A 27692-nucleotide genomic window follows, 5' to 3' on the forward strand; every position below is an offset into this window, starting at 1 on the left:
GTAATAATTGAACAAATACAAGCATTGACTCTGAGCACAGTAGCGTAAAGGTTCCATATGCTTCCTGACCTCAAAGTGTTGACAAACTGGGGGAACAAGACGTGCAGATATAAAACAGCTTATAAACTGGATGGAAATCCATGGCACTCATACTGCCACCTCCAACTCCATGCTCATGGCAGACATCACTAATTAATCAGTATTTTTCATCACTGAGCCCTTATATGGCCATAAAATTCCCAACATGGCACTCCAGGAAATCGCGGTGACAACCAACTGATTGAGATGAAGCCTCTGCCACCTCTATCTTCCATAGAACTGGGAGTTGCATTCCATGGGGTTTGGTGACACTCAAGACTAGAGAGACCAGAACAAAAATGCAGATGAGACAATGCACAGGACATCGTGTTTGGGAGGGGCAGTGAGTAGCCCAGGATAATCAAACAGAAGAAGGAAGAATGAGAGGGAGTGGGTGAGTGGCTGGTGCCCGTCCTCGGCCTGGCTCAGCCCACCCTCTCGCACAGGCCTGGCTCACTGAGATCCATGAGTATGCCCAGAGGGATGTGGTGATCATGCTGCTAGGCAACAAGGTGAGTGGCTCCCCAGCAGGGACAGCCGACCCCTCCCCTCGTCTCCCACTGCAACAGCGTTAGCTCTACCCAGCCCCATAGCCACCCAAGAGTATTAGCTGGACATCCTTCCAGGGAAGGACTCTTTCAGTCTCCAGCTCAGGAGTCAGACCTATTTGGCAGCTTCAGCCCATCCCACCTGCCCTCTTAAAGCTTTGGAAGTGATCCCCTGCAAGGAAAGCTCAAGCTCCGACTTGAGAGAGCCATGAGGGTCACACATGAGGAGCTAAGACTGGAAAGGGTTAGCCCTAACTACTGTCACTCCTCTGAGGCTGGCTCACCACACACTTGCCAAGAGAGTCACCCACCTTCCCCAGGAGGAGTGAGATCCCAGGGCTAGGAGCTGGGTAACTCAGCCTGACCGCACAGAAACCCTGGCCCCATGCCAATCATAGCACCTGCAGTCCCACAGGCCACCAGCAGGGGGTGGGCAGCACCTGCTCATGGGGCAAAAGATGGGCCAGCCAGGGGCAGAAGAGGGGCCATGTGGGGTCAAGGCTTCCTTCCCCAGAGTGACCCACCTGGGCTTGACAGGCGGATGTGAGCAGTGAACGAGTGATCCGTTCGGAGGATGGAGAGATGCTGGCCAGGGTAAGTGACTGCCTGTGGGCAGGGTGAGGGGTCGGGGCAGCCAGAGGCTGGCCCTGAGGATACTCTCTCCCTGGCAGGAGTACGGAGTTCCCTTCATGGAGACCAGCGCCAAGACAGGCATGAATGTGGAGTTAGCCTTTCTGGCCATTGCCAAGTGAGAGCTGAGCAGGGAAGGGAACCATGTGGGGCAGGGTGGCACCATCTGGGAATCCAGTAGGGCCTGGCCTCTGGCCCAGCCCCTGGGCCCAACTGCATTCTGCATTCCGAGGTCCATCTGCCCGTGGCCATTGGAGAGGGGAGGCTGCTCAGCTCTTCACTCCTCGCCCAGCCCATTTCCCTCTTCCTCTTCAAGGGAGCTGAAATACAGAGCCGGGCGGCAGGCCAATGAACCCAGCTTCCAGATCCGAGACTACGTGGAGTCCCAGAAGAAGCGGCCCGGCTGCTGCTCCTTCTTGTGAATCCCCAGGGGCTGAGGGGAGGCTCCAGAGGCCCAGGAGGATGCAGCCTTCTCCCCCAGACCTGGTTTACTCTGAGCAGCTGAGCCAGTGGGAGAGAACAGGGGGACTCAGTGCACAGCCCCTCCTTCCCAAGAGACAGCTGTACTCCTGCCCTACCTAGTTCCTGTAGCTTCCCTGCGTCCCCAGGGAGGGGAAAATATTTATATTTCATTTTAATGATACATAATTTAATGTTTTTAAAAAAGGGGGGGTAACAGAAAGCCCAGGTAAAGATCTGGTGGCCCTTTTGCCGTCTAGTGCTAGGACTTAGGGAGCCAGGCCTCCCTCCTAGCCACCATGAGGGCAGTATTGCTCAGTTCAGCCCCAGGGGACCCTGATGCACTTCTGGGGCGTGTGGGCAGGCAGTGGCTCCATTCCCACGCTCACTTCAGCCGGAGAGGAGCTGAGCAGACCCCAGCCGTCATGTCCTCCAGCTTGCCAGGGAACAATCTTCCCCAGGAAGACAGGGCCCTTGTGCTGGAGTTAGACCAAAGCCTCAGGGGAGATAAGAGATGTGGAGATTGGGCAGGGACCCAGCTCCCTGGGAGGGGGAGAGAGGAGTAGCAGAGATTAGGTCTGCTTGGCTACCTCTGGCCTTACCAGCCCCCTTGGGGAGGTGTACCCTTTCCCTCCAGCCCACAAGCAACTGGAAACATTTAGTTCCTGTTCTCTGGATCTCAGATCCCATGGAAGCCCCTCCTCCCTGAATCCCTGGTCTTAACTACCTTTCTGCTTGTGCCCCTCGACACCTAAGGTCACAGCTAGGAAAAGATTGGTCTTCTGTCCCAACCCTTTGGCAGGTATGCAGCCCCCAGGCTACTTCTTCAAGCAGCTGTCGTGCTTCTACTGGATAAAGAGCCACACAAAGAGAAACCCCGACCCCTGGAACAGGTGGGAGGCAGAATTGAGCAAACCTCACCCCACGTGGATCCCCCTAAATCCAAGCACTGCCTCCTCCCTGAAGCCCACGCCCGTTTCTTCTCAGACAGACACCAGGGCCAAAACTGCTTTATCTCCCCTTCTACTGAGCCAGGTGAGGGAGTGGGAGGTCATCCATTTCTGGTAAACCAACGTGATGTGTGCAAAACAAGGTCATGTGGGTAAGACTGGGGTGCGGAGAGACGCAGCAAGGAGTTCCTGTGAGCGAAGGTCATATCTCTCCGAAAGCCCTGACCCCAGCAACCAGAAGGGGACTGGATCCATGAAGGTCACGACCTACAGCACCTTACTCCTGCTCTCCAGGCCAGCTGCCAGGGAGAGGCACCTTTGTTCCAGCTCTCCAGGCCAGGGGCGGGGGAGAGGGTTGAGAAAGAGGTGTGCATATTTCCAAGGCTACTGCATTTGCTTCCAAGGCAGAAATCTTGCTCTCTGAGCAGAGTCAGCAGCTCCAACTTGGGCCAGATAAGGAAGCTCTTCGGGACCTCTCCCAGGCAGAGCAGGGAGGAGCGTGACTTAGCTGGGCTCTTCTGGGGCCCAAGGCAGGTCACAGGCGATCCAATCACGTAGGCTGCTCTGGGCCTCTAGCATTTGTGTTTTTCGGAATTAAATTGCAGTGTTTCGGAAAGTACACACTGTCCACTGCTTCTCTGAGTTGTGCGGGGGTTAGGGATCATGTTGAAAGGATTGTTACTACGTATTGGAAGAACTGTCATTGACTGCCAGATTCATTTGATCCTTATCCTTCAATGTCCCCAACTGGTCACCTCACCCTTTACAGACTGTCCCCAGCCTCCATGACCAGCCTCTCATCTGCAAGAAGCACCTGAAAGAAGGTTTATCTTTCGGTCCTAATCATTTTTCTTTATTGAAAAAAGCCAGGTCTCTTTGCCCTGTAGCTATACTCAACATTACCTGACTCTGTTCTGCCTCTCTCCACCCCATCTCCCTTGCCAAACACTGACGCCAGTGCCCAAGCCATTGCCCTAGGTGGCCTGTCTTCAGTGGGCAGCCCCGAGAAGCCTGGGCTCTCTGTTGAGCCCTCACCCCTATAAGCAGGTTCCGGGACAGCGCAACGTGACTCCGCAAATGGGAAAATACCGTTATTCAAACAACTCTGTTGGGTCCGAGGTGGACCTCCGTCGTATTTGTAAGACCGCTGGGACCTCGCAGCCCCGGAGCAGGAGCGGTTTCTTCGACAACAGTCTCCCCCTTCGATTGGAGTGGCACACAAGGTTTTCGCTAAAGGCTGTTAAAACGTTAGGGTCCTTTACCCAAGGGTTGGCTCTCCCTAATCCCAGCCACAGGTGGGGGAAACCAGAACAGAGCCTGCGGGTCCCTCCGCCCTGTACCGGGAACTCGCCCCGCCCCCCGCCTCAACTCCGGCCACTTGGTAACAAACACTTTCACTTCCTGAGCCCTCTTTCTTCTCCCGCCGCGGGTGGCCGCGCGGAGCGCACGGCCCCGCCCCTGCGCGTTCCCATTGGCCGGCGTCTTTCACCCAGCCAGAGCGCCCCCTGTCCGTGGCCCCTGATTGGCCCGTGGTGGCCCACACCCTCCGCGCGGCCCCGCCCCCGGGGTAAGGGGCCGGGGCGGGTTCTGGAAAGCTCAGACGCCGCGCGGGGCGGGGATTGGTCCGCGCGCTCCCGCTTTGGCTCGTCGCAGTTCGTGGCCGCCTCTGCCAGGGCACCTGCTCGCTCGGCCTGTCCCGCGGTGCGGGGATTCCCTGCTGCGCTCGCTCCTGCCTCCTGATCCGCAGGGCGAGGAGAAGGGCTGGACCGTCCCGTCTCCGGACCCCGACTGGACCCCACGGCGCGCTGCTGAGCCGTCGCACGGCGAGATGAGCGCGGACGCGGCGGCCGGGGCGCCCCTGCCCCGGCTCTGCTGCCTGGAGAAGGGTCCGAACGGCTACGGCTTCCACCTGCACGGGGAGAAGGGCAAGATGGGCCAGTTCATCCGGCTGGTGGAGTCCGGCTCGCCAGCCGAGAAGGCGGGGCTCCTGGCCGGAGACCGGCTGGTGGAGGTGAACGGCGAGAACGTGGAGAAGGAGACCCACCAGCAGGTGGTGAGCCGCATTCGCGCCGCGCTCAACGCCGTGCGCCTGCTGGTGGTCGACCCTGAGACGGACGAGCGGCTGCAGAAGCTGGGCGTCCAGATCCGGGAGGAGCTGCTGCGCGCCCGGGAGGAGCCCGGGCAGGCCGAGGCGCCGGCCGTCGCCGAGGCGCTGGGGGCTGGCGGCGACAATGAGCCGCAGGCTGCCGCGCCGGAGCCGCGCGAGGCCGAGAAGAGCCCTCCGGAGCGGGTAAGTGCGGGCCCAGGCCGAGGGCCGAGGCTGGAACGGGGTGGGAGGGGGGATCGAGGAGAAACCAGGCGCCCGGGACTCCCAGTCCTGCGCCCGCCTTGTCTTTCTGAAACTCGATCCTCGAGGGAGGGACTGCTTCCGCCAGCCGACGGGGCGCACTGGCAGTTGCAGGCTTGGGGGCTGCGTCCCGCTACCCCTACTCCCTTCCCCAGACTGGGCTGGGACCCTGAGCGCCTTTACCACGTGCACCTCTTGTCCCTTGGCCTTTGGGAGTGGGGCGAAGGAGGGCGGCTCAAGGGAGCCCAATCCTGTTTTTCTAGGTTCTGTTGGTAGTGAGTGCTCCCATTCCTCGGGACCCCCAATGTCGCCCTCCCCGCCCCAGAGGTGTCAGCTTCCTCCCCGGCCACTGTGGGTGGTAACAGAAGCTGGAGTGAAGCGAGCGCGCCCCGACTTCCAAAAGCTACGGGAATAACAACCCCATTTGTGTGCGGAGCCCCAGCGCTGGGAGGGGAGCGTTCGCAGGCCGGGTTCTCCCCACACATCCCCTCTTCCCTCCAACCCGCTGGTGTGTGTATCATTAACTTCAGCCCGGCTGGACTTCATCCTTCTGAAGTCCGGCCTGTGACTTCTGAGAGAGAGAGAGAGGAAGCCCTACTTCTCAGGGCAGTGTGTGGGGGTGGGGTGCGGGGAAGAGGTGCAGAGGCCTCAGGGTGGTGGCAGCTCTACCACCCAGGAGGATTTATGATTCTCAGGAATGTGAGGAGTAAGCGCTTGCTTGTATCTGGCAGTGGGAGGGAGGACCTTGGAGGAGGAGAAATGGCTGGGGAGAGGGAGGGGAGGTAGTGGTCCATGATACTTGGCCAGCCGGGCTCACCATGGGCAGGTGGTCCTGCCCTGGCATCATCTGTCTCACTCTAGTTCCCAGACAGCAAGCAGGCTGGTTGCCTTTTGCCTATGTTTGATGTTTCCCCAAACTAGCCCAGTTTGGATCAGCTGCAGGAGGGGCAGTGGCCAAACAGGAGCCTCCTGTTCCCAGAGAGTGAAGGGGGGGAGGCCTCCCCAGGGCCCATTTGGCTCGCACCAGCTCTCCACCTGGTGGCATCATGTGACAGGGGTGTCAGTGGTGCCAGCAGGAGCCTCCCTGGACAGAGAAAGGGCACTTTTAGTTCAACCTTAAGGTAGAAGTTGGAGCTCAAGAGAACCAACTGGTTTAGTGGCAGTGAAGGAAGTGAGGTCACCAGGAGCCCTGTCCAGCCAGAGCTGGGTGCCGGGAATGCCAGGGCTGCCCGGCTCCCATTTCCTGCTGCTGCCAGGCTAGCATTGGCAAGGACTGGGGAGGGGTCGGAACACCCCTGGCAGGGATTTGGCACCAGGGAGTTGAAACCTATGACCTCTGGTCCCAGGCAGAAATCCAGTTTGAACTTTGTGCCGAGTGCATCGATTTGCCATTCCCTAGTTGTTTTTTTTTTTGGACTTTGGCTCTCGCACAAGTAACCTGCCCCCCCCCCCCCCCCCCCGCCCCAAGTTGCAGTCATGTTCAACTCCTCCCATTGCCCTTTTGGTTTTGCTGCTGGCTGTGTGGGGAGGGGTTCTGGGGGAGAGCCCAGAGTGGAGGTTTGACCTAGCGCGGAAGCTCCCGCCACACCATTTGAAAAGACAGCGGTGCCTCCACTCTCTGGGTGAACACAAAATCGCCCCCCCAGGATGGTGGCGTGACACCCGTATTTCGGCGCATTTTGTTAGGCCAGGAGAAGGGAGAGAACCACCTCCAGCCAGTCCTAGGAACACCATCACCAGGCCTCTTGGGTTTATGGTCAACAAGCAAGTCCCAGAACTTCTCTGAGCCTTGGTTCTCCCATCTGTAAAATGGGGGTGGTGGATTACAGCGGTACCTGCCTTCTCTAGAATTTTACAAATGTGGGAAGTACCTGAGCCCCTGGTGGATGCTGAATTGAGCTGCTTTATGCCCAGGCACTTGAGTCCCAGCTCTGTGCAAGGACTCCTTCAGCCTGATACAAAGCCAGTCAGCACTGTTAAGACCCTCTAGTAGGACATGCTCATGAAATCTGGTATGGTGGACATGCAGGTGACCCATTTGTCATTGCAAAAAAATGTTAATACACATTCTAAGAGTTATTTTTTTCCCCCAAAAGCCATCCGTTATATAAAGCATTTGTGTTTTACTAATTAGTTTTAGCCTGAATTTGCAAAGTAGGGACTGTTACTAGTTTTCGTAAGTTAAAAAGGTGTTAAGCGGAAAAGTGCCATGCAGAGAGTAGGTGGCAGTGACAGGTCATTGGGAGGACCAGCCGAGTGGAGAAGGATCAGGGCAGAGGGGGAGGGTGCCTGTAGTTTTGGTCTCAGAGGAGGGGGAGAGGCACTTCCAGCTCTGCCCACCTCCAGGCATGGGGAGAGAGGAGCAAGGCCCCCACTCACAGCCCCACAGTCACAGAATGAGGCCTGAACCCTGGGCTTGGCACTCGGCACAGGGACCCACAGTGGCAGGTGGGCAGGCCTGGGCCAGCTCAGCTGTGCTAGCTGGGCCACCTCGAGCCAGGTTTCCTAACCTCTCTAAGCCTCCACTTCCTCTTGTGTAAGGGGGAGGCGGTAGCCACTGCCTCGCAGGGCTGTGGGGATTACGAGAGGATGTCTGGAAGGCCAGTGGCTTGGTGCCTGGCACGAAGGGAGTGCTAGCACACGCTGGTTGCTGGTTCTTGAATTCATAAATACTTCACAGTGACTGTGACATGCCCACCCATGGGACAGCTAGCCCTGGATCTGCCTCTCTCGTTGGACGAGTACAGCTGTGGCCAAGTGTGGCTCTCAGCAAGTGCTCGATCAGGGTCACTGTTGCTGAATAATCCTATGTTGCTCCACAGCCCTTTGCGATCCGGCAGCCTGCTCTTGCTACCACCCTTCTGGTGCCACCCCAGTCCACCAGACCACACTGAGTGTCCGATTCCCTTCCAGCACGCCATGCTCTTCCAGCCTTCACTCCCGATGTCCCTCAGCCTGGGAGCCCTTCAGGCCCCTTCTCCTCCAGGCATGCTCTCCAAGACCACACATGTCTCCTGGACCCTTTTCTCGGCCCACAGGCAGAATGAGCTCTTCCTTTCCTCACTTTCTCCTGCTCCCTGTCCTTCTATCTTTGATCACTCTGAACACACAGTATTTGAATCATCTGTTCAAGATGTCCTCCTCTACTGCCTGATGAGTCCTAAGGCTTATTTGTGTTTATATCCCCAGCCCAGAGGAGGGAGGGGCTCAATAAATAATTTTTGAATTAACGAATGAATGCGTAACAGCCATCGGGGACCTTTGGCCTGATTCATCTCGGGCAGCACACCTGGCCTGTTTGTGCCTCCAGCACACCCGGAGATCGAAATTCCAGATAGAACCTACCTGCTCCTTTTTCTTGTCTACCAGCAGCTTCCATTTTAAGACTAGAAGGACGAAGTCTGGGCTTCAGGGTCAGCCAGATCCCTGTGTGAATCCCAGCTCTGTCGCTCCCTGGCTCTGGGACCCTAATTGTTCATTGTTCCCTGCCAGCCTCAGCTTCTACCTCTGTGAAGCGGAGACACCAGCCCCCGCCCTGCAGAGTTGTTGGGGAGATTCGATGAGATCATGGGGATATGAAAGTACCCATCTTGGGCTGGACTCTTGCTAGACCTGACGCTGATCTCAGAGGCAGAGATAATGCAGGAACCCCAGGTAGCAAGATGGGTGGGTGGGCACAATTAGCTGGCACCTTACCAACCTCTTTCCCAGGGCAGGCCATTTCACACTGACCACGTTGGAGCCCGGGAGGGCAGAACAGGGTTTGAGCTGCAGGATGGTTTGGACTTCAGATAGACAGGGTGTGTGATCGTTTGTGTGTGGTTCCTCTTAAGCCGCATATTTGGGATGTCTTTCTCCCGTGGTGTAGCTCCTGGTTCTTGCCTTCGGGTTCCTGGGAAGTTAAATCAGTAATTCTGGAAGGAATTCTCTGGGAGAGGCAGAATGGGGCTTACTTCCCAAAGAACCCCGTATGTTTAAATGGGGCCCCTTGTCTTCTTCCTCAAACTTCCCATCCCTCGGGTCCCTGGGAAAGTAGGGGAGCTCTTAGAATTAGGGGAAGAAGGGGCCCAGCCAAGGTCTTGGGGGCGCTGCAGGCCTCTTACCGAGGGAAGGCAGAGTTCGAGACCCCACTGGTAGCTGCTCCTCTGCTGTCGCTGCTCTGCGATAGAGTGGCCCTACCGGGGAAGGAAACCCAAGTTTCTAGCACCGAGCCCTGTGCCATAAAGAGATCTGTATCCTTTATATTGATTCCCCCATGACAGCCCCACAAATTAGGTATTATTTTCTCCATTTTCTAAGTTGATAGTAATTCTTCAATAAATGATAGCTATTATTTGTGTCTGGCAGTGTGCTACGTACTAGACATGGCTTATCTCATTGAGTCCACACAACTACCTTATGAGGCATGTGTTAGCCCACCTGTCCACACGTGGAGACTGAGGCTTGGTCACTTCAGGTGGGTGGCCCCAGGGCTCTCAGATATTGAGCCCTGACCGCCTACCATGCTTGTGTCTTGGAACCCCGCTCGCTCTGACACCAATGTCTATAACCATTCTGCCACACAGGTGGGTTGGGCCTGAGGGCCTGCCTCTCCAGCTGGGTGTCTCTGCCCTTCAGGTTCTGGGCTATACAAGAGCCATCACAGTGGCATAAATTCAGGCTGCTTGAGCCAGCTTCTTGCAAAGGTCCAGGTGCTTCTCTCCCCAGGGGGTGTCCTTCAAGCACCATCAGGAAAAATGTCAGCCTTGACGGAAGGCCTCAGCCCAGAGGGACAGGCCCCTGGCCCCATCCCTTCTCACATGATGTATTGGGCCAGAGGGCCAGAGTCTGGTGACCAAGTCTGTACCTCACCCCCAGCCCCCAGGTCCTAAGAACCTGCGCTTGCTGATTCTGGGGCTCCCCTGTAGCATAAAGGGCCCACCTGGAGGCTGACCATAACTGTTGGCCTTGGCCTTCCTTCCCCACCCCTCGGGGTGGGACAGTTCACCATGCCCCTGGACCCCTAGGCAATCTTTAGGTCCTGTGCCCTAGAAAAGGACAAGTGGTACAGGTTCAAGTGCCGCTCACTGCTGTGTGTCTGAGGCCAGAGCTCTGACTTCCCAGAGACACAGGCTCCGGCCTCTCCCTGTGCGTGCTATAAGGTCATGGGTGCCCTATTCGAACAAAGGCCATGGGTGCATAGAAGAATGTTTGGGGCTGACGGTGTAATGGTTGAGGGTGAGACCTCTAGGATCTATGCGGGTCATTGTGGCAGCCACTAGCCACCTGGGGCTCTTAGGACTTGAAACGTGCTCGTCCAAATTGAGATGTGCTGTAAGTGTAAAATGCACACCAGATTTTGAAGACTTAGTACAAATAAAGGGATGTAAGATATTCCATTAATCATTTTTTAAATGGATTACATGTTGAAATGATAATATTTTGGATATATTGTGTTAAGTAAGATATTACAATTAATTTCTCTTGTTCCTTTTTACTCTTAATGTGACTACTAGGAAATTCTAATTACCTGCCCGACTGGTGTCTGTTTCTATTGGGCAGTGCTGCTCTGGACCTGAGTTCAGAGTCTGCCTCCTCCGCCCATCAGCTATGTGTACTTCAGCAGTTTACATGACCTCTTTGAACCTGAGTTTCCTCGTCTGAGAAAGGAGGGCAATAATAATTCCTGACAGGGTTATAATTGGATTTTAACGAGAAAATGTACACAAAGCTAGTACATGCTTGGCGCACGGTAAGTGGTCGGTAAACGGTGGCTGCTGTTTCTTTCACAAGCTCCCTGAGAGTCTTTACGCAGCCTTTTGGGACAGCCCACGGGAGTTAACTTCTGGGAGGAGGGGGAGTGATGATGGTGGAGTGCATGGGGCGGCCAGCCTGGACAGCGTCCAGCCAGGCAGCAGCCCACGTACCAGCCTGCTCCATCCCAGGCTTGCCCAGCCCTGGGGAGACCTGAGCCAGACTCTCCCTCTGGTGGGTCTCTGGCCAGCACCAGGAGAAAACAGCCAGAGGGAGAGCCTGGCTCAGGGCCCTGTGTGTCGGGGGGTGTCGAAGAGGCAGCCCCCACTTTAGCATGTGTCCCCCCCTGGATCCCAACCTCCCGGGCACCAGGGAGGGACCTTCCCACTGAGAGACAAGAAGCATAAGATAAGAGCCTGAGTAGCTCCTTTCTTGCAGATGGACGGGCCCAACATTCCTCAGCCCGCACAGACCTGGGGGACATCCTGCAGGGTGAAATGAAGCCACATCAGGGCTCTAGGGCAGGGGTCAGCAGCAGCCAAGCCCTTCGTACCTCCCCTTGGGTGAGGAGAGGACACCTGGGGCCTAGAACTCTGGACACTGGTCTGAGCTCCTGGTCACTTCCCAGGCTGCCCTAAGGACAGTTCCCCCATGCTGCCCAGTCACATGTCACCCCCAGGCAGGACTGGCTCTCTCCATCCTCAGTTCCTTGAAGAGCTGGCACCGGACCCAAGCCTGTGTCTCCAGAGTCCCATGGAATAGACTGAGCTGCCTCCCAGAGCAGCCATGTTTCCTTACCCCCAACCTACCCCTTGCCCCCTACCCCACCAGAATGCCAGGGCTCCTTCCCCGCCCATCCCCTTCTGCCCACCCTGTTTTGTGGCTGGTTTCCTTGGTGGGGTAGCAGAGCACCATTCTTATTTGCATAAACATGAGCCCTTGGCTGGGGCTGGGCTGGGGGAGGGGCAGTCTTGGGAGGTGGGGGGTCACCTCTATTGTTCCCCTGGTCACCCTGGTTGTCTTCCTGCTCCTCCAGCCCGCCCCTTCTGGGGCCCAGAGCTGGCTGGCCTGCGGGAAGCAGCCTGGCTGTTTTCTATAGGACCCATCACCATGGCACTGACCAGGGAGGGGCTGGTCCAAGTGGGGCATTGGCCCCCAGCCGCCCTCCCCAAGGAGGAGCAGGGAGTGGCCCTGGGCCTGCTCCCCAGAGACGGTCACCGGGATTAGGGTATCGACTTTCCCCAGCTTTCCAGGTGGCTGCTGATGGTGCCTATTGAATTCCGTTCCCGCCGTCCGCTCCCTGGGCTGTGTGGGTGGAGGTGACTGGGCGGCCACTTGGGGTGGGGCTGGGCTCCTTAGGGGAGAGGAGGGATGGAGGGAGGCAGCCATGGCAGGCCCATGACAGGATTTGGGACAGCCTAAGAACCCGAGGGTGGGAGAAGGGCCCATGCAAAAAGCCTACAGGCAGCTCTCTGTTCAGGATCTTTTCTGGAAAGCGGGTCTCATGTTGTCTGGAAGTGAGAGACTCAGACCCATCTGGCCCCCAGCTGCCCCAGCCGCCCCAGCCCATTTGCACTGCCTATTGGCGACCATTGCTCCATGTTCCTTCTTCTCGCTTCCAAGTTTCTGCCAGTCTGCTCACTGAGCAGATCCTGATTTTTACTTGCAAGCTGTCATCGTCACTGGGAGACCCACCTGAGGCTCTGAACACTCTGGGGCCATGTTCCCCTTAAAGTTGCTCCCCTACCCCACCCCTCACTCTGGAGCTGGCACCATGGCACAAGGCAGCTCCTGGGGGTCACACACCAGGTCCAAGATGGCCTGGACTTTCCATTTATCCCTTTTTCCCAGAGGCAGAACCCCGGCATTGCTCTGGGGGCACAGGCCCAGGAGCAGTGGTGGCCAAGCTGCAGCCAGGTGCCTAGCCCTCCCCATCTTCTCATCTCAGTGTCAGACCAGCCCCCTCCCCCACCCCCGCCAGGTCCCCAGGGAGGCTACCCCCAGGGACTCCTCCTGCCAGCACCAGCCTCCACCCAGGCTGGGATGGGCTCTTTTGATGGGCTGACTCAGCAGCTGGCAATGACACCTCCTGGAGACAGCTCGGGGAGGGGTGGAGAGAAACAAAGCTGGACTCCCTGCAAGAATGGGAAGCCTTTGCCCCTTCCCGTGGGAAGAGAGGGAACCTCCAGGGACGTGGGAAGGAGGGAGCTAGATGGGTCACCAGGCAAGGGGTCCTGGGGTGAAACGTGCTGAGGATCGGTGAGGGACGCCTGCAGCACAGAGCTCCGGGCCTGAAGGTGGGCATCACAGGGCAGCTAGTGCAGCCAGGGGAGCACTGGAGCCACCAGACTGCCCCCAGCCCCGTTCCAGCCCAAACCCAGCCCAGGCCTGCTTGCTGCTGCTTGCCTATCCCAAGCTTAGACTGCAGTGCTGGCTGCGAGTGGCCCTCAGCACCGGAAGGAAGGCTGTGGTTTCATCAGCTCCCAGCCGCCTCCCAGCAGAGACTGCCACCACTGCAGGGAGAGCAACCTGGGCGTTGGTGACTCCTGTTGAGGAGCTCCCAGTGGGCCTTGTCCCAGTCTGGACTTGGGTCCTTAAGGGCCAGCCTACAGATGGTGGACAGAACGTGGGTTCCAAGTCAGAGACGGGGTTGGAAATCTGGCTTCTCCACTGTAAAGCTGTGTGACATCAGGCAGTGGGCTTAACATCACAAGTCTCAGTTTCCCCATCTTGACAACGGGGTTGACCAGCCAGGTTGCTAAAGGAAGGCCCTTTGGAGTGAGGGGAGGCGGGGAGCAGCAGAGAACATTGGATTGCTCCCTCCCTTCCCCGTGATTCACCCTCCACTTTCTCAGGGTGACTTGGGAGCTCAGCCTGGCTGGGGCCGAAAGCTGAGCCTGCCCTGGTGGTGGCAACTGGTCAGACCTGTTCCTGCTCACCTCAGCCTGGAGGGAGGGCTGGGCTGGCAGCTTTGTGGAGGGATTAGCTTGAGGGGAGAAGAGCCTCACTACTCCTGGAACCAGATCCCGTTCCTGGAGGGCTGTGGGGGTGCCGCGCAGCCGCAGGCCTCAGCATCGCCATTGGCAGGCCTGCTGGGAGTGGGCCCTGCAGTGAGGAAGAGGAGCCGGTGAGGAGAACTTGGGAGAAGAGGAGGGTGCTTCACAGCCCCTGGAGAGAGGGTGCCTCTGCGGGCCCCCCACTTTTTTATGCTCACTGCATTGTCTTTGCTGTTGTTTGTGATGAGGGGAGGCTGCCTGAAGGAGGAAGGCGAGAATGGCCAGGAGCCTTTAGCCCAGATTAGGGTAAGCAGAGGCCCAGCCCTCACCCTCCTTCCTGTCTTGGCCGCTCCACACCCCCCACCAACATCCTGAAACACAGAAGGACCCGCCCAAGCATTTAAAGGAAGGCACAGTCGCCTCCCCCGCCCCAGCCACCCCCCTGAGAGCGAAGGGGTGGGACTGAGTCTCTCCCCCAGGATGGCAGCTGCCTCCTGGGGCTGGCAAGTCAGGACAGGAGACCTCTAGGCCCTCATGGCCTTCCCCACCCATCCCTCACCTTCCCTACCCCAGCTGGGGATTGAGGTTTTCACAGCAACCTGGCACCCCACCCCCACCCCCACCCCCCAGACTCTCTCTTCTCAGCTGCATGTGACTCTTCTTTAGTATTAGCAACCATGGGAAAGTCTACCTGTGCACAGGGATTTTACAGTTGTAGTGTTTCCACGTATGTTAATTATCTCACTTGGCCTCACCGCATCCCTGGGAGGCAGGCAGCACTAAGAGTGGCCTATAAATGAGGAACCCAGGGCTCTCAGAAGAAAATTACTGCCCCAGGTGATGTAGCTAGTAAGCAGGGAAGCTGGAATTTGGGCGAGGGCTGTGGTCCTGGCCATTGCTCACTGCCATTGCCTGGTGTCCCCAGTGATAACCCAGAGTTAGCAGACTGGCTGCTGCAGCCCTGCCCCTGGCCTGGGAGGAGGGGGACAGGGACCCCAACTCAGTCCTTAGGCTTCTGGCCGAGGTTTCAGTTACTTGGCCCACTCACACCCGTATCCCCTCCATCATGTGAACATGTCCTGGGGCTGCAGCTTCTAAGCTAAGCTGCTTAAGCTGGACCAAAGACGGTGAAAACCGTTTTCAGCGGAGTGTCTGAATGCTCCAGAGAGAGAAGCCTGTGCCCTTTCAGTAGGCTGCCCTCTCCGGCCATGACCACAGCTACGCTGGGCCCCTTTCAGCCCAGCCCTACTTTTCCTGGCCCTCTCCTTTCAGCCTCCTTGGGGACCCATAGAGGTTCTGTTGCTGCCTTTGCCCTCAGCAGGACCAGCCTTGGAAGGGAGGGCTTTACTGTAAACATGCTGATCAGCGTTCAGTGAACACCTGCCTCTCTCTCCCCTGCTGCAGAGAGCGGGGTCCAAAGGGCCCAGTCACAGGTGCCAGGTGCACACACCACCCCCGCGGAGGGCCAGGCTGAGCCATAGCAGGGAGGGATGGGGCAGCAACCAAAATAACGTGATGAACCTTAGAATGTCAAAAGGAGAAGACACTTGAGAGCTCATCAGGTCCTACCCCTCATTTGCCAGAAGAGGAAACTGAGGCTTGGACAGGGGCAGTGTTCTGCCCAGGGTCACCGAGGCAGTTTGCTGCAACGCCGGGTCTCCATGCAGGTCCCCTGAGTCCTGGCCAGCATTCTCTCCCATTGCTGTGTCAGCTCTGAGCAAACCTGCATTATTCCCAAATCTTCCTTGGTGGGGAGGTGGGGTCAGGTACAGGGCAGGGAGGCTGGGACCCAGGGTGATGTGGAATGGCCGTGGACCCTCCTTTATCCCCACAGCGTGAGCTTCGGCCTCGGCTCTGCACCATGAAGAAGGGCGCCAATGGCTATGGCTTCAACCTGCACAGCGAGAAGTCCAAGCCAGGCCAGTTCATCCGGGCGGTGGACCCTGACTCACCCGCCGAGGCCTCAGGACTCCGGGTCCATGACCGCATTGTGGAGGTAATGCCTCTCACCTCTTCCCAGGGTCTTCCTTCCTGACTGCCTCCCTACAGATAAGCAACCCTTGGGGCAGCTGTCACACCATCTGCTCCTTGTTACCCCATGGGGCCCAGGCCGCCTATAGATGCCAGATAGATGGATGGATGGGGGGTTGGGGGAGAATGGTTGGTGGGTGGGCAGGAGGGAAAGAAGGAAAAACAGGTGATGGATGGATGAATGGACTGACTTCTTTCCTGCCCCCACCTCCCCTGGGCTCTTCTTCACCGAGCAGACACGCTCAGCAGCCCATGATTCAACTGTCCACCCAGGTAGAGGTCTGGGGCCACCGCCGGGGTTTCCTGCCTGAGGCCTCCATGTCAGGCACAGGGATGTGGGCAGGAGGGTGAAACAGGTGCATGCACACACTCTTGTGCTGTGCTCAACGGGAGAGGAAACGTGAATCAAATGCCATGGGCAAGTCCCAGAATCTCAGTCTTAGAACCTTAGAGCTTGAAGATCAGCTCTCCCAAGACTTCTCATTTTACACTTGAACAAGCCAAGGCTCAGAGAGGGAAGTCGGACAGTGAGTATGTAGAGAAGCCAGGGCCCAGCCCGGGCCTCCCAGATCTTTCCCATCTCATCTGTCAGAGCTGCGTTTGTTTAGTCTTGTCAGATATTTTCTTTGACTTTTCCCATGTGTGCTGCCTCCCCATCTGACTGTCAAGTGGGAAGACCACTCGGCCTAGTTCAGGACCCTAAAGGCAAAGGGGGGCTGAGTGTCCCCACATTGCCAGCTGGCCAAGGATGAAGAGGACCACTTATATTTCTTCCACCTACCCACCCCAGAACTGAGGCCTGTGCCAGTAACTCCTGCCCCCACCCACAGGTGAACGGGGTCTGCGTGGAGGGCAAGCAGCATGGGGATGTGGTGTGCGCCATCAAGGCTGGTGGGGACGAGACCAAACTGCTGGTGGTGGACAAGGAGACTGATGAGTTCTTCAAGAAATGCAAAGTGATCCCGTCTCAGGAGCACCTGAATGGTGAGCTGAGTGGGGCAACAGGAGGCCCCCAAGTCAGAGATGTGAGCCAGTGCTCTAGACTTGACTGTGTCCCAGGTGAGGGGTGGGCAGCTTCCTGCCTCGAAGCTCCCTCCCTCTCCTTCAGGGGAGGCCCAGAGGTGTGGGTTGGGAGAGAGGGGCCTATGTCAGAAGAGGAAGCAGGGATTGGCAGTGGTCCCTGAGGATGGCCTGGGCCCCACACTCCACCCCCAGCAAGTCCTCAGGGCAGTGCTGATGCAAGGAAAGGGTTAACTCTGGGGAGGCCTCCAGGCTTTGCTTCGTCAGATCAGAGTCCAGTGACAGGGGCCCAGTGCCTCCCCCTCCCTTCTCTCAGGTTGTCTTGGAAACCCAGGCTTGCTGGCTCTAGAGAGCGGTGGGTGCCCCCTCGGTCCCTGGGCCCTTGCCCTCCCCAGCCCCCACCATCACCCTGCTAAGCCTGGCACCTCCCCCTGCCAGAGCCCAAGCCAAACAGGGCAGGGCTGCTACACTGGGTGGGGAGAAGTTCAGCTGTGCTCTGCTGTCTGGTCTGAACTTTCTCCCTGGGAAGATGGCTCCTGGGGGCATGGAGGAGGGGTGGAACCTCTTCGGACTTTGCAATGGGTAGGGCCTCCCTGAGGGTGTCAGGGTTATAGTTGCAGGGTGGGGGGACAGGGTCCACACTAAGGTCCTCTCACAGACTTCGATCCCTAGCTGGAGGGGCCTCTTGGATCTCAAGGTTCTTGGAAAGACAATGGGTCCGTTGAAATCCCTAGCAAACTGGGCAGAGGAGGTGGGCATCACCTTACCCTTGTCTCTCAAGCTTGTGGAAACCAGGTAACTCAGATACTCCCCTTCCTCAGTGACGGGTGAACTGAGGCCCAGAGAAGCCCCAGTCTTGCTTTTGGGGACATGGTGTTCAGGAAGACTCAGCTGAAATACTCAGCTCTTCAAATACCTTCCCCTGCCTCCCCCAGCATCCTTCTCCCCGACTCCCAGTAGTCAGCCCTCAGAAGTCCCTCCCTCTTCTCTCTCTCTCTGGTTAGGGAGGAAGAGCCCTAAGAACTACAGTGACTGCAGCCTCTGGCCAGGGGACCTGCACAGGGAGGGACTGGGGCAGGTCTCCTTCCCAGGTGTCCCTTGGGTTCTCCAGGGTGGTGTCCTCTCCCCATTCCTCCCACCTGGATGTAACTATCCCCATAGAAGAAGGCCCTCCCCTCCCAGTGGCTGCCTCCTGGCCACAGTGAGACAGCCTGGAGCTCGTGGGGAAGGGGCTGGCTTGCGGGGAGTGGCAGAGCATCCCTCTGCCCCTGCCCAGCCGTTGTGGGAAGGCTATGGGTGTCAAAAGGGCAGAAACGGTGAGAGTCAGGTATGGCTGACTGCCCGGGCCCTGGTCCAGGGCAAGGGGAAGATGCTCATTGATGTTAAGCTCAGAGTTCAGAAGGCACCCACCCAGGTTCACCAGTCCCTGGAGGTGGAACAGCCTTCCTTGCAGTGACGTGGGGCCTCTATCCTGAGTGAGTCCAATGAGGGTGACCCCAGGCTGGTGTTCTCTCCTCTATGACCCCTCCTGCCACCACCAGGTTTTCCATTGGCTGGGGAAGGGCACACCCAGGACACTTCCCTGAGCTCTCTTGTGCCTTCATCTCCACGTTGGCAAGTGGCCAAGGCAGGTACTAACCATAACCTGGGTGTGGTTCCAATTCTGATGACACCATCATCACCTAAGAAGCATTTAAAAAATGTTGATTCCTAGGCCTGCCCCAGACCCACTGAATATGCAGCTCTGGTGCCGAGGCCCAGGAATCTGTATTTCTAACAAGCTTCCCCAGATGATTCTTAGGTAGCCAGCCCAGAACTTCAGCTCCATCTAGGACAATGCTTTTTTTTCAAACAGCTCAATACCCATTAGTGGTTCATGAGATTAATTTAGTAGGCAGACACCAGCATATTTTTTTAAATGAAATTGAATAGAAAACATCAAAGAGCTTTGCGATGCAGTGAGGATAAGTTGTGGGGGGATGTAGTAAGGGTAATTTGTTTCGTGAAACTTGTGTTACACACATGCACAATCTTTGTGTCATTGGGTCACCAAATGTACTTATAGGGGGTTGCAGGCAAGGCACTTTTAAGCACTGACCTCGGGAACAGGATCGAATTATCTGCCCAAACCCCACAGCTCTCACCTCCTCTCCATCCCCATTTCCCCACACTCCAGGACTCACCTCTGCTCTTTTTTCCTCCACCCAGGTCCCTTGCCCGAGCCCTTTACCAATGGGGAGATCCGGAAGGTAAAGGCAGACCCCCTAACTGCTTCTCTGGCTCTCAGCCTGGGGGCTGCGGGAGGAGGGGGAAGGTGGCATGGTGGGGAAGAGGAGAGCTGTCTGGCTCAGGTTGGAACTGCGGTTTCCAAGCTGCTGCCTCCTGAGCTTCAAGCTGTGTAACTATTGGTATACCCCTCGGCCCACGCCTTAGGGCCAAGCATCGGCAGGGAGAGGCCTGGCTGGGCCCCTCTGCAGCCCGCCATCCTGGGTGACAAGCCCTGCCTCCAACTCCCCACTGTACAGAAGAGGCCATTCTTCCCCCCAAGAACAGAGCTTCAGTGTCTGGCCGCGCTGCCCAGCCCCTGCTACTTCCAGTCTGGGTTGGAAGAACAAAGCCCCTCCCCCCTCCTCCCTGGGCAGAAGGGAAAAGAAGCCAGTGGAGGCTGGGGAAGAGATGGTGGGGCTGGGTGCCAGCTGAGGCCACAGAGAAGCCCAGGCAGGAGCTGAGCGCCAAGCCTAATCCCTGGCCAAGGCCTTCATTCCGGGACAGGCCTTCTCAGAGTCGGACCAGGAGCAGGAGCGCTCTGCAGGGTCTGCTCAAAGGTTCCCCTTCCCCAGGGGCTCCTCCTGGGGGACACAACAAGGGGGGCAGCCCTGACCACTTGAACCCTCTGTCACTCAACCTATGGGTCTAGAACTCATCCACCTTATTCCTTCAGAGCCCTTCTTGGCTGCTTTGGGGTTAAGGTTTTAAGATTCCTGGGGTCAAGCCCAAGTAAACAGGTGGGCCACAGGAGGTTCAGGGAGTATCACATGCCAAGCAAAGAGGCCCTGGTGTCCCCACACTCCAGAAGGCGCTTCTTGGTCACTGGCCTAAAAGGCGAGCCAGCCCTGAAAGCTACATTGGGAGGACTTAAGAGGAGTGAGCAACTCAGCTAATCCCACAATGGTCCCTTCTACCTAGGTGGTGCAGCTAGCTGCCCTCTGATCCTTGGAGGAATGTAAAAATGTAAATCTCTCTAGGGGCCCTGGCAGGCTCAGGCGGTGGGGCTTTGGTGTGTAATGGCAGGGCTGTGAGTGGAACTTCTCAGACCAAGGCACCTGTCTTCCCTGGGAACCCCCTTCCTTGCTCAGGACTTCCCCACTCCATCCTCCACCAACCCACAACCCTCCTCTCTGTGCCAGGAGAACAGTCGTGAAGCCCTGGCCGAGACGGCCTCCGAGAGCCCCAGGCCAGCCCTGGCTAGAACCACCTCCAGCGATACCAGTGAGGAGGTAGGCTGACTGGCTAGGTGGGTGGGGGGTGGCGCTGGTTTACAGGAAGCCCATTCCCAGGCCACACTCATTCCTGGCACACCAGCTGGCCTTGGAGGTCACATGCTGAGCCACGTTCTGTTCTTGTGACCTGGCTTCCCTGGGCGCTGCCCCAAGGGAGCCACCTCGCCGAGACTGAGGGCCCAGATGCCTCGCTGGGTGCTGACTCCCGCTCTGTGCCTCCCCCTCCTCTTTACAGCTGAATTCCCAAGACAGCCCCAAGAAACAGGACTCCACAGCACCCTCATCTACCTCCTCCTCTGACCCCATCCTGGACTTCAACATCTCCCTTGCCATGGCCAAAGAGAGGGCCCACCAGAAGCGCAGCAGCAAACGGGCCCCGCAGATGGACTGGAGCAAGAAAAACGAACTCTTCAGCAACCTCTGAGCGCGCCTCTCACCAGCCCCCCAGGAAAGCTGGAATGGCTGGCCACTCCCATACCGCAACCTAACTCCCTTCCCCTCCTCCCCACTTACCCCCAAATCGACATACAAATCAGCACCAGCATCTCCCATCTTGGCAAATCTGCTTTTTCTAGAGAACTATATTCTTCCCTTACTACAAGGAAAGTGAATGTTTTTCCGTCCTGCCCCAATCAAAAAGCGGACTCTGTCCCCCTCCTCCTCGCTGAGTGCTTCAGCCTACCAGCTGTCCCCTTGCCACCCCATCTGGGACATCACTGGGACCTGCACCAAGCAAGGACTGGACTGGTTGAGAGGTCACCTTCCCTCACGACCCCAAGTGATGACTGGGTCCAGGGTTGATCAAGGACTTGATTACAGCGACAACATCTCAGAGTGGACAGGAGTGCATCATCCTGAAAGTTGTGGCTTGGGCGTTTTATTTTTGTTCATTTGATTTTTTTTTCTTTTTTTAAAGAGTGCAGTATCACAGAGTTTAGAGGGATTTTTGTTTCTTTGATTAACATGATTTTCTGGGTTGTTGCATCCTGGACATAGCAGCAGCCCCAGCCTTAAACTTTGTTTCTTCTCCTACCCTAGAGACCCTGGCAGCATGGGGAGGGTTTGAAGATGCCCAGCCCAGCCCTGAGCCAGGCACCACCATTATAAGGAAACTCTGTCAGAAATCCAACTGATTTCTCCAAACCACCTCAGCCTCTGTGTCTTCCTTTAGAGCTCTGGCCTTGAGAAATGACAAACGGGTGTTCCTAGGGTGGCCTCTGGCTGAGAGGGTAGGGTACAGCTGGAGGGAGAGGATGATCCAGGGCTCCCTCCCTAGCCTGGGCATGGGAGGTGAGTAGCTTTAATCAGGCCTCGAGCCTGTAGCTGCCCAGGTGTCCAGGCTGTGAGCCCCATGGGAGCGAGACCCACCCAGCTCCTGTGTACTTCACTTGGTGGTCAACATGCCTGTGCATGCTGGGGCTGCCCTATAGGGATGTTTTTCAGGGAAAGTGGGAAGTGGGGGCTGAGCGCCACATGCTCAGAGGGCTCTGAGAGGTCCTCTAACTCCAGGAGCACTGAAAGTGAGAGGCCCTGATGAGCTGGGTTCGGAATGCAGAGACTTGCCTTTAATCTCTCTGCCCACAGCCAGCGGGGTGCAGGATTCCCAGGAGTGGCCTGAGCTGGCGCCAGATACTCTATCTTATCTGGCCATGGACCCGATTGGAGGGCAGTTGTCCAGGCCTAGGGGACAACAAACCTGGCCCACTGGGCCCTGGGATATGCCATGTGGTAGTTAGGGTGGAGACGACCTTCCAAGGGTGAAACGCCCCGCTCCTTCACAAGAGATCCGTGCCCCTGGCACCTGAGGCCACGTCCTGGGGGTCTGCCAGGGTGGCCTGCCAGAGCTGAGGCTGCTGGGCTAGGAGGTTCCAGGGCAGGTGCTCAGAGAGAAGGAAGGGAAGTTGGCCCCGGGCTATTCTCCACTCAACCAGGAGACCACTCAGAAGCCAGTTTCTAGGACTGAGGAGAAGAAGAAGAGAGTGAGCCAGGGAGGGGACCTGGGGAGCCCTTGGGGTTGAGAGGACCAGTCACTATCGGACCATCTTGGCCCCTTGTTAGGGTTTGGATTCCACCAGCCTTAAGAGGAACCATCCAAAACCCTCATCATGGAACCAGTCGCCCCAGGCCCTGCTTGGCTGGGCCTGGCCTGCCCCTGTCCACCCTTTCACCCCTGATGGAGGGCTCCCCTATGGGGCTGTGGAGGGGCCCCTCTCTACATCACCTGCTGAGTGGGGAAGCTGTAGGGACCTTTGACTCTGGTTAAGCTGAAGACAGGTGGAAGGAACAGGTGGCTCAGCGGGAATGCCTATCCCTGAGGGACCGGGGCATAGTACAAAGGGGGCCCAGCAAGCGAAGCTTGTGTCTTAGATCCAGGCACGTTTTTAGAGTCTAGTTTTTCACATGCACACCTGTGTGAGAGCCAGGATCGAGGGGACTGGGAGGGGAAAGCCTCAGCAATAATTCTGGCTCTGCCATCTCAAACTCTTGAGGCCTTGGGCAAGTCAGTCGCCTCAACTTGCCTGGGACTGTTTCCTCCCCTCAAAATGCCCTAGGTGCCCTCAAGAGTTTTTCCCATGACTGTGTTTTGAGACATGCCGAGCCTTTCTTGATAGCCACCCCAGATTATGACAGTGCACAAGGGACAGGTAGAAGTCAAAACGTGGCCCCCTTGCTCTGAGGTGGGGAGTCCTGACCGGGCTCTGCCTGTTAAGCAGCGGGTGCCAGGCAGCCTGGCCATCCCGAGCCTGTGCCTCCGGCGCCCCCTCGTGGCCTTGTTAGGTGCAGCTGCTCCCAGAGGTGGAGGGGTAAGGGGAGGAGAGGGTGAGGACACAGGTGCCTTCCAGAGGGTACCGCTGAGTGGCCTTTGCTTCCTCCTGCAGCCCCTGCAACTAAGCAGGAGGCCCAAAGCTTCATCAGCAGAGGGGTGCTCTCAAGCCACAAGGAGCTGTATTCCAAACTAACTTACTCAACACTCAAAACTGGCTCCAAAGGAGAGAAAGAAGGAGTGGGAACGCTCACCCATTTTCCAAGCCAGCTGTCTGTCCTTCCATGATCCACCTCATTCATTTCCATACCTTCCGGGGTCACACCCAGCCTGCTTCCGCAGGACAAGAGGACTGAGCTACCCCCGCCCCATTCCTACCACACTGGCTCAGATGCTGCAGGCTTCCACACAGGCCCAATGAGAACACAGGGAAAGCTGGCCGTACAGTGTGCTTTACTGCTGGCCAGGGCTGTGCCTCTGGCCTTGCAGGGGAAAGGGAGGTCCTGCCCATTCACCAGACCCCCTTCATCTCCAGCTTACCCCCACCCAGCCTCCTCCCGTGGATTCGTGCTGTCCACTCCAGGTTCTGAGAGTCTGAATCCAGGTTTGGGCAGGAGAAGGGGCTGGCCCTGGAGTCGCTGCCAGCCTGAGGGAGGCCAAGGCAAATCCGACCTAGAGTTTGAAAGGCCCCGAAAGGAGATGCCCAGCCTGGAGTGGGGCCAGGGCCACTCTGCCCTGCAGGCCCTGTCCATTCACCTCCTGTTGCAGGGTTCTGGTCTTCTGGAGTGTGTGGTCCTGACACACCCGTTTACACAGGGTGGCTGCCCACCAGGCCAACTGTCAGTGGGGCTCCAATGACCCATCTCTGTAGGGCTTCTCTTCCACGTGGCTGGTCTGCTGCAGAAGCCACTGCCGCTCTGGCTCACTCATCATCAGTCTGAGCGTCACCTCCTGGAAGACAGTGCTCACAGCCACCTATGTGAGCCAGAGGGAATAGGGACAGCTAATTGACAGCCACAAGTTCTGGCCCCACCGGGTCCATCCCACCACCCAGACGCAGGCCTCATCCTCCCTTCAGCAACATCCTTACCTGCTCAAAGTGAAGTTTTCGAAACATCTGAATGCTTGGTTCATTTCCTTCCCCAATTTTAGCCTCAAACTTGGTCAGACCCAGCCTGGTCACTCCTCCCAGAGATGAGACAGAGGGACAAGCTGCAGGATGAAGGAGCACCCCACCCTGTCCGCCCCTCCTGTCCCAGTTCGCAGTGGAGGCACCTATCACCTGCCCCCACCCTTGGGCCAGAGGCCGGCTCACTCCCAACATGCCCTAGCCTTTACCTGGGCCCAGCTACTTGCCCACGTTGTCCACTCGGACTCTCTTACCATAAGATAGCATCATGAGAACAGCCTCAGTGCCGAAGCCCTTGCCCCTGCAGCTGGGCTCTACGAGAAACAACAACAATCACTGACACCACGTGCCAGGCTCCAGTGCAGGCACCTGCCAGGTACGATCTCACTGAATCCTCACAACTCTAATTCATAAATATTATCACCATTCTGCAGATGAGGAGACAGGCACAGAGGAGTTAAATGACTCACCAGAGGTCTCACAGCTTGGACACACCCAGTAACCTGACCCCAAAGCTGACCCCTTAACCTCACTGTGCTGCCTCATGAGGACAAGCACATAGCCCCTTAGGAGAAGGCTGGGAACCAAGAAGGCATGGAAACTGGAGGGGCTCCTCCCACAGCATGGGAAGATGTTCCAGGGAAGATCCCTTATTTTTGGAGGGTTGGATGGGGCACCCTGAAGTTTGAAGACCCTAAAGCCGAAGGTTAAATTCACACCTAAGCATAAGACAGGAATAAAGTGAACCACCAGGTAATGGGGTACCAAGTGGCAGTCTGCCCCAGCCAGGGGCCAGGCTCCCCAGTGCCGGAGCCTCCCACTGAGCTCTCTGAGTGCCCCATGCGGCCTCACCTGGCTTAAGCTTCCTTAGATCTGAGGGCCAGAAGGTGGGGAAGGCAAGGCCAGGTGAAACGAACCTGCAATCATGACCTCAATCTCCCCCAAGGAGGGGTCCCCTCGATCTGTGAGGAAGAGGTTCACATCTCCCACCATGCAGCTCTCTTCGGTGGCAGCTGGCTGGGCCTGCCACTTCTCTGCATCCAGCACAATAAAGGTACACTCTAAGGAGGAAGGCAACAGGGTTATCACCTACATTCCCCAAAGAAGTGCAATGAGGACAGTCTTCCTACCCAAGCCAGAACTACCATCCTCTCCGAGTCTGGCGGGATGACAGGGGGGCCAGAGCTTCCTTCAGCTGACTACAAACCCCTAAGTCTGCCTCATGCAAGAAACAATGGCCTTCTCCAAACAGCAACTGTATTCGCAGAGAGCAGGAGACCCAAAAAAGAACAGTAACCACACAGGGCATGCGGCAAGAGACGTGAGGCAGGGTCTCAATTTACAGCCAGAGCCCAAAATGCTTTACTTTCTCTAAATTCTTCCAAGCCTGGGGCAGTGAGTAGGGAAGAAGACAGAAGCATCAGCCACAGAGACCAGCTTCCGTGGGCATCAGAGTATAACAGTTTCGGGCACCTTCCAGGCTTTTCACAAAGTGCCTTTCACAAAGTTTCTGTGGTCCCAGAAAGGCTACAGCAGGGAACGAGAAAGGGAGGGAACCTGGCGGCTGCCTCTGGAGTCAGCCCTCCCACCACCAGCCCAGCCTGGGGCCTCCACTTCTCACTGTCCGCATCCTCCCGCCAGCTGTGCTGCATCGCATATTCCTGCTCCAAGGTCAGCGGCTCAGACGCTGTCAGACGCTGCAGCTCCTCTGATTTCATCCACTCATGGTATCTGCAAGGACAGAAAGATGGCCTTCAGCATGCAGGAGTGATTCAGAAGCATGGGTCTGACATTTATGAGATGAAGACATGGATGGTAGAAAGGAGAACCCCACAGGCTAACACAGGGCTCACAGAAGAGCCAAAAAAAAGGGTTATAATTGCTCCTGAGGCAGAGGGCCACAGGCAGACCTAGAGGCAGGCTAGTCCTACAAGAGAACAGAAGGAGGAGTCCATTCTATCTGTCCAGCTTCCTGTCTCAGGGGTCCATGCGGGGGAGCAGTCTAAAGCTAAACATTCCTCAAATTCCTGAGGGGAAGTATATGGCAAGCCGATCTCAGCAAAGAAGGCTGGACAGACGTCCACAAAGGCCGGGCACCAGGAATCCCCAAAAAGAAAAACTACAAGTAGCGAATACACCCCTATGCTACCATCATCTCAATCTACCAGGCATTTGCCAACTGCCCCCACAGGAGTCCCACCCTGTGACTCAGCCCTGGCTTTTCAAAACAGTAGACATCATAACAGCTCAGTTTTACGACAAGCTAACATTTACTCTCCAAGAACTGAGCATATTCACTGGCACCAGGAGAATGTCACCAATTTACAACTAGGTGAGAGGACAGTATCTTTTTTTTCTTACACACATTTAGTTTACATACAATAATTCCTTGCTGAAAGGCCAAAAAGGAAGCTGAGAGGGTGAAAGGGAAAAACAGGGGGATGGGTGACTTCCCCCAGGGAAATCATGGTCCTCTGCTTCAGTTTTCACTTTTTCCTGTATGTAATCACTTCTCACACCAATGTTTCTCCTTCTCAGAAGAAACAGCCTCTGAGATTTGGACTAAAGAAGGCTGACCCTCCTCGCTGCGCCCACGCGAGCTGGCTTGCACCTCACATCAGGTGCAACGGTTACCTAGGTACATGCTCTGAGGTGTAGGGTACCAGCGCCACCTTCTTCCCCAGCAGCAAGATGTTCTGATTTAACCTCATGGTAGCAGCCTGCGGGTGGGGAGGGCAAAGACTTCAGGACCCTGAGCCTCCTCCCACTTAGGATGGGAGCCGCGCTCTCAATTCCCTAAGTGCCTCCTAGAGCTAAGTTGTCAGAAGAGCCTCGGTCCTTCTTTCCTTCCAAACTCTTCAGAGAACAGGGACTCTAAACCCCTTGCAAGAAGGGGAACCGGCCTGGTTAAAGATAATTAAACAATCCTTTACTCGCATCTTAAGGAGCCAAACCGCAGCTACCATCTCGGCCAGCGCCTTCCGCCCCACCTCCCAGAAGTTCGATGCCTCAAACCTAAGCACCAAGACTTAACCCCACAGCTCCCAACACTTGCCCCAGTCCTGAGACTCCACCCCAGGATCAACTTTCAGCCCTCTCTTAAACCTATCTCCAACCCTAGCGACTACCCCCAATGGGCTCCGGCCCTCCCTCTTCCCGCCCCCCACTCAAAACTCCCAGGCACCTTTAGGGTGAGGCAGGCTTAAATTCTCAATCCCCTCCCCTCTGTGTGGAGCTACCGGCAACTCTCCTCGAACCCTCCCCCAACCCCTTCCTGCTAACCACCAGGGTCCCGGAACGGCCAAGTTTACAACCACTGCCGGCCGATGAAAGCGTCCCCAGCAAAACGTTCCCAGGAGCCCGGCTTCCCCACCTGGCCGACAGCCACCCCCTCCCGCATGCGCCTGGGAGCGCACTCCGCCCACTTCCGCCACGCAGACGGCAGCTGCCAGGGCCCAATCCCAGTCCCGCCTCCGCGAGGCTCCCAATCAGCGCGCGACGCCCCGC

At 57.0% G+C, this 27692-nt stretch overlaps 3 protein-coding genes across 18 annotated transcripts in view; 2 read left to right on the forward strand and 1 right to left on the reverse strand.

Annotated features, from left to right (window-relative positions):
• Window positions 1-3284, forward strand: part of RAB37 (RAB37, member RAS oncogene family) — a 61007-nt gene extending 57723 nt beyond the window's left edge. For all 4 annotated transcript variants that reach the window (XM_014839742.3, XM_070483585.1, XM_014839741.3 and 1 more), the window contains 4 exons: window positions 525-590; window positions 1164-1220; window positions 1298-1374; window positions 1573-3284. In XM_014839742.3, the coding sequence (XP_014695228.1) occupies window positions 525-590; window positions 1164-1220; window positions 1298-1374; window positions 1573-1678 (306 nt within the window). In that variant the 3' untranslated portion in view covers window positions 1679-3284. The remainder of the gene's footprint in view (window positions 1-524; window positions 591-1163; window positions 1221-1297; window positions 1375-1572) is intronic.
• Window positions 3285-3968: 684 nt separating this feature from the next.
• Window positions 3969-21438, forward strand: NHERF1 (NHERF family PDZ scaffold protein 1). The gene is made up of 6 exons (XM_014839729.3): window positions 3969-4955; window positions 15576-15737; window positions 16603-16756; window positions 19001-19041; window positions 20200-20289; window positions 20528-21438. The coding sequence occupies exons 1-6, from the start codon at window positions 4494-4496 to the stop codon at window positions 20714-20716; spliced, it is 1098 nt and encodes a 365-aa protein (XP_014695215.1). The 5' UTR covers window positions 3969-4493; the 3' UTR covers window positions 20717-21438.
• Window positions 21148-27641, reverse strand: NAT9 (N-acetyltransferase 9). 13 transcript variants are annotated; one of them, XM_070483586.1, is made up of 7 exons: window positions 27559-27641; window positions 26820-26905; window positions 25807-25916; window positions 25103-25246; window positions 24440-24499; window positions 24147-24241; window positions 21148-24031 (listed from the first exon to the last, which is right to left on the reverse strand). In XM_070483586.1, exons 1-7 carry the CDS (start codon window positions 27583-27585, stop codon window positions 23897-23899), a joined length of 657 nt encoding a protein of 218 aa, XP_070339687.1. In that variant the 5' UTR covers window positions 27586-27641; the 3' UTR covers window positions 21148-23896. The 13 variants fall into 13 exon arrangements, with proteins under 13 accessions (XP_070339687.1, XP_014695235.1, XP_070339688.1 ...); XM_014839749.3 differs by having other exon boundaries at window positions 27468-27623; XM_070483587.1 differs by having other exon boundaries at window positions 21148-24007; window positions 27559-27612.
• Between the last annotated feature and the right edge of the window lie 51 nt (window positions 27642-27692).

Source organism: Equus asinus, chromosome 13, assembly GCF_041296235.1.
Source record: "Equus asinus isolate D_3611 breed Donkey chromosome 13, EquAss-T2T_v2, whole genome shotgun sequence".
NCBI classification, from domain to species: domain Eukaryota; kingdom Metazoa; phylum Chordata; class Mammalia; order Perissodactyla; family Equidae; genus Equus; species Equus asinus.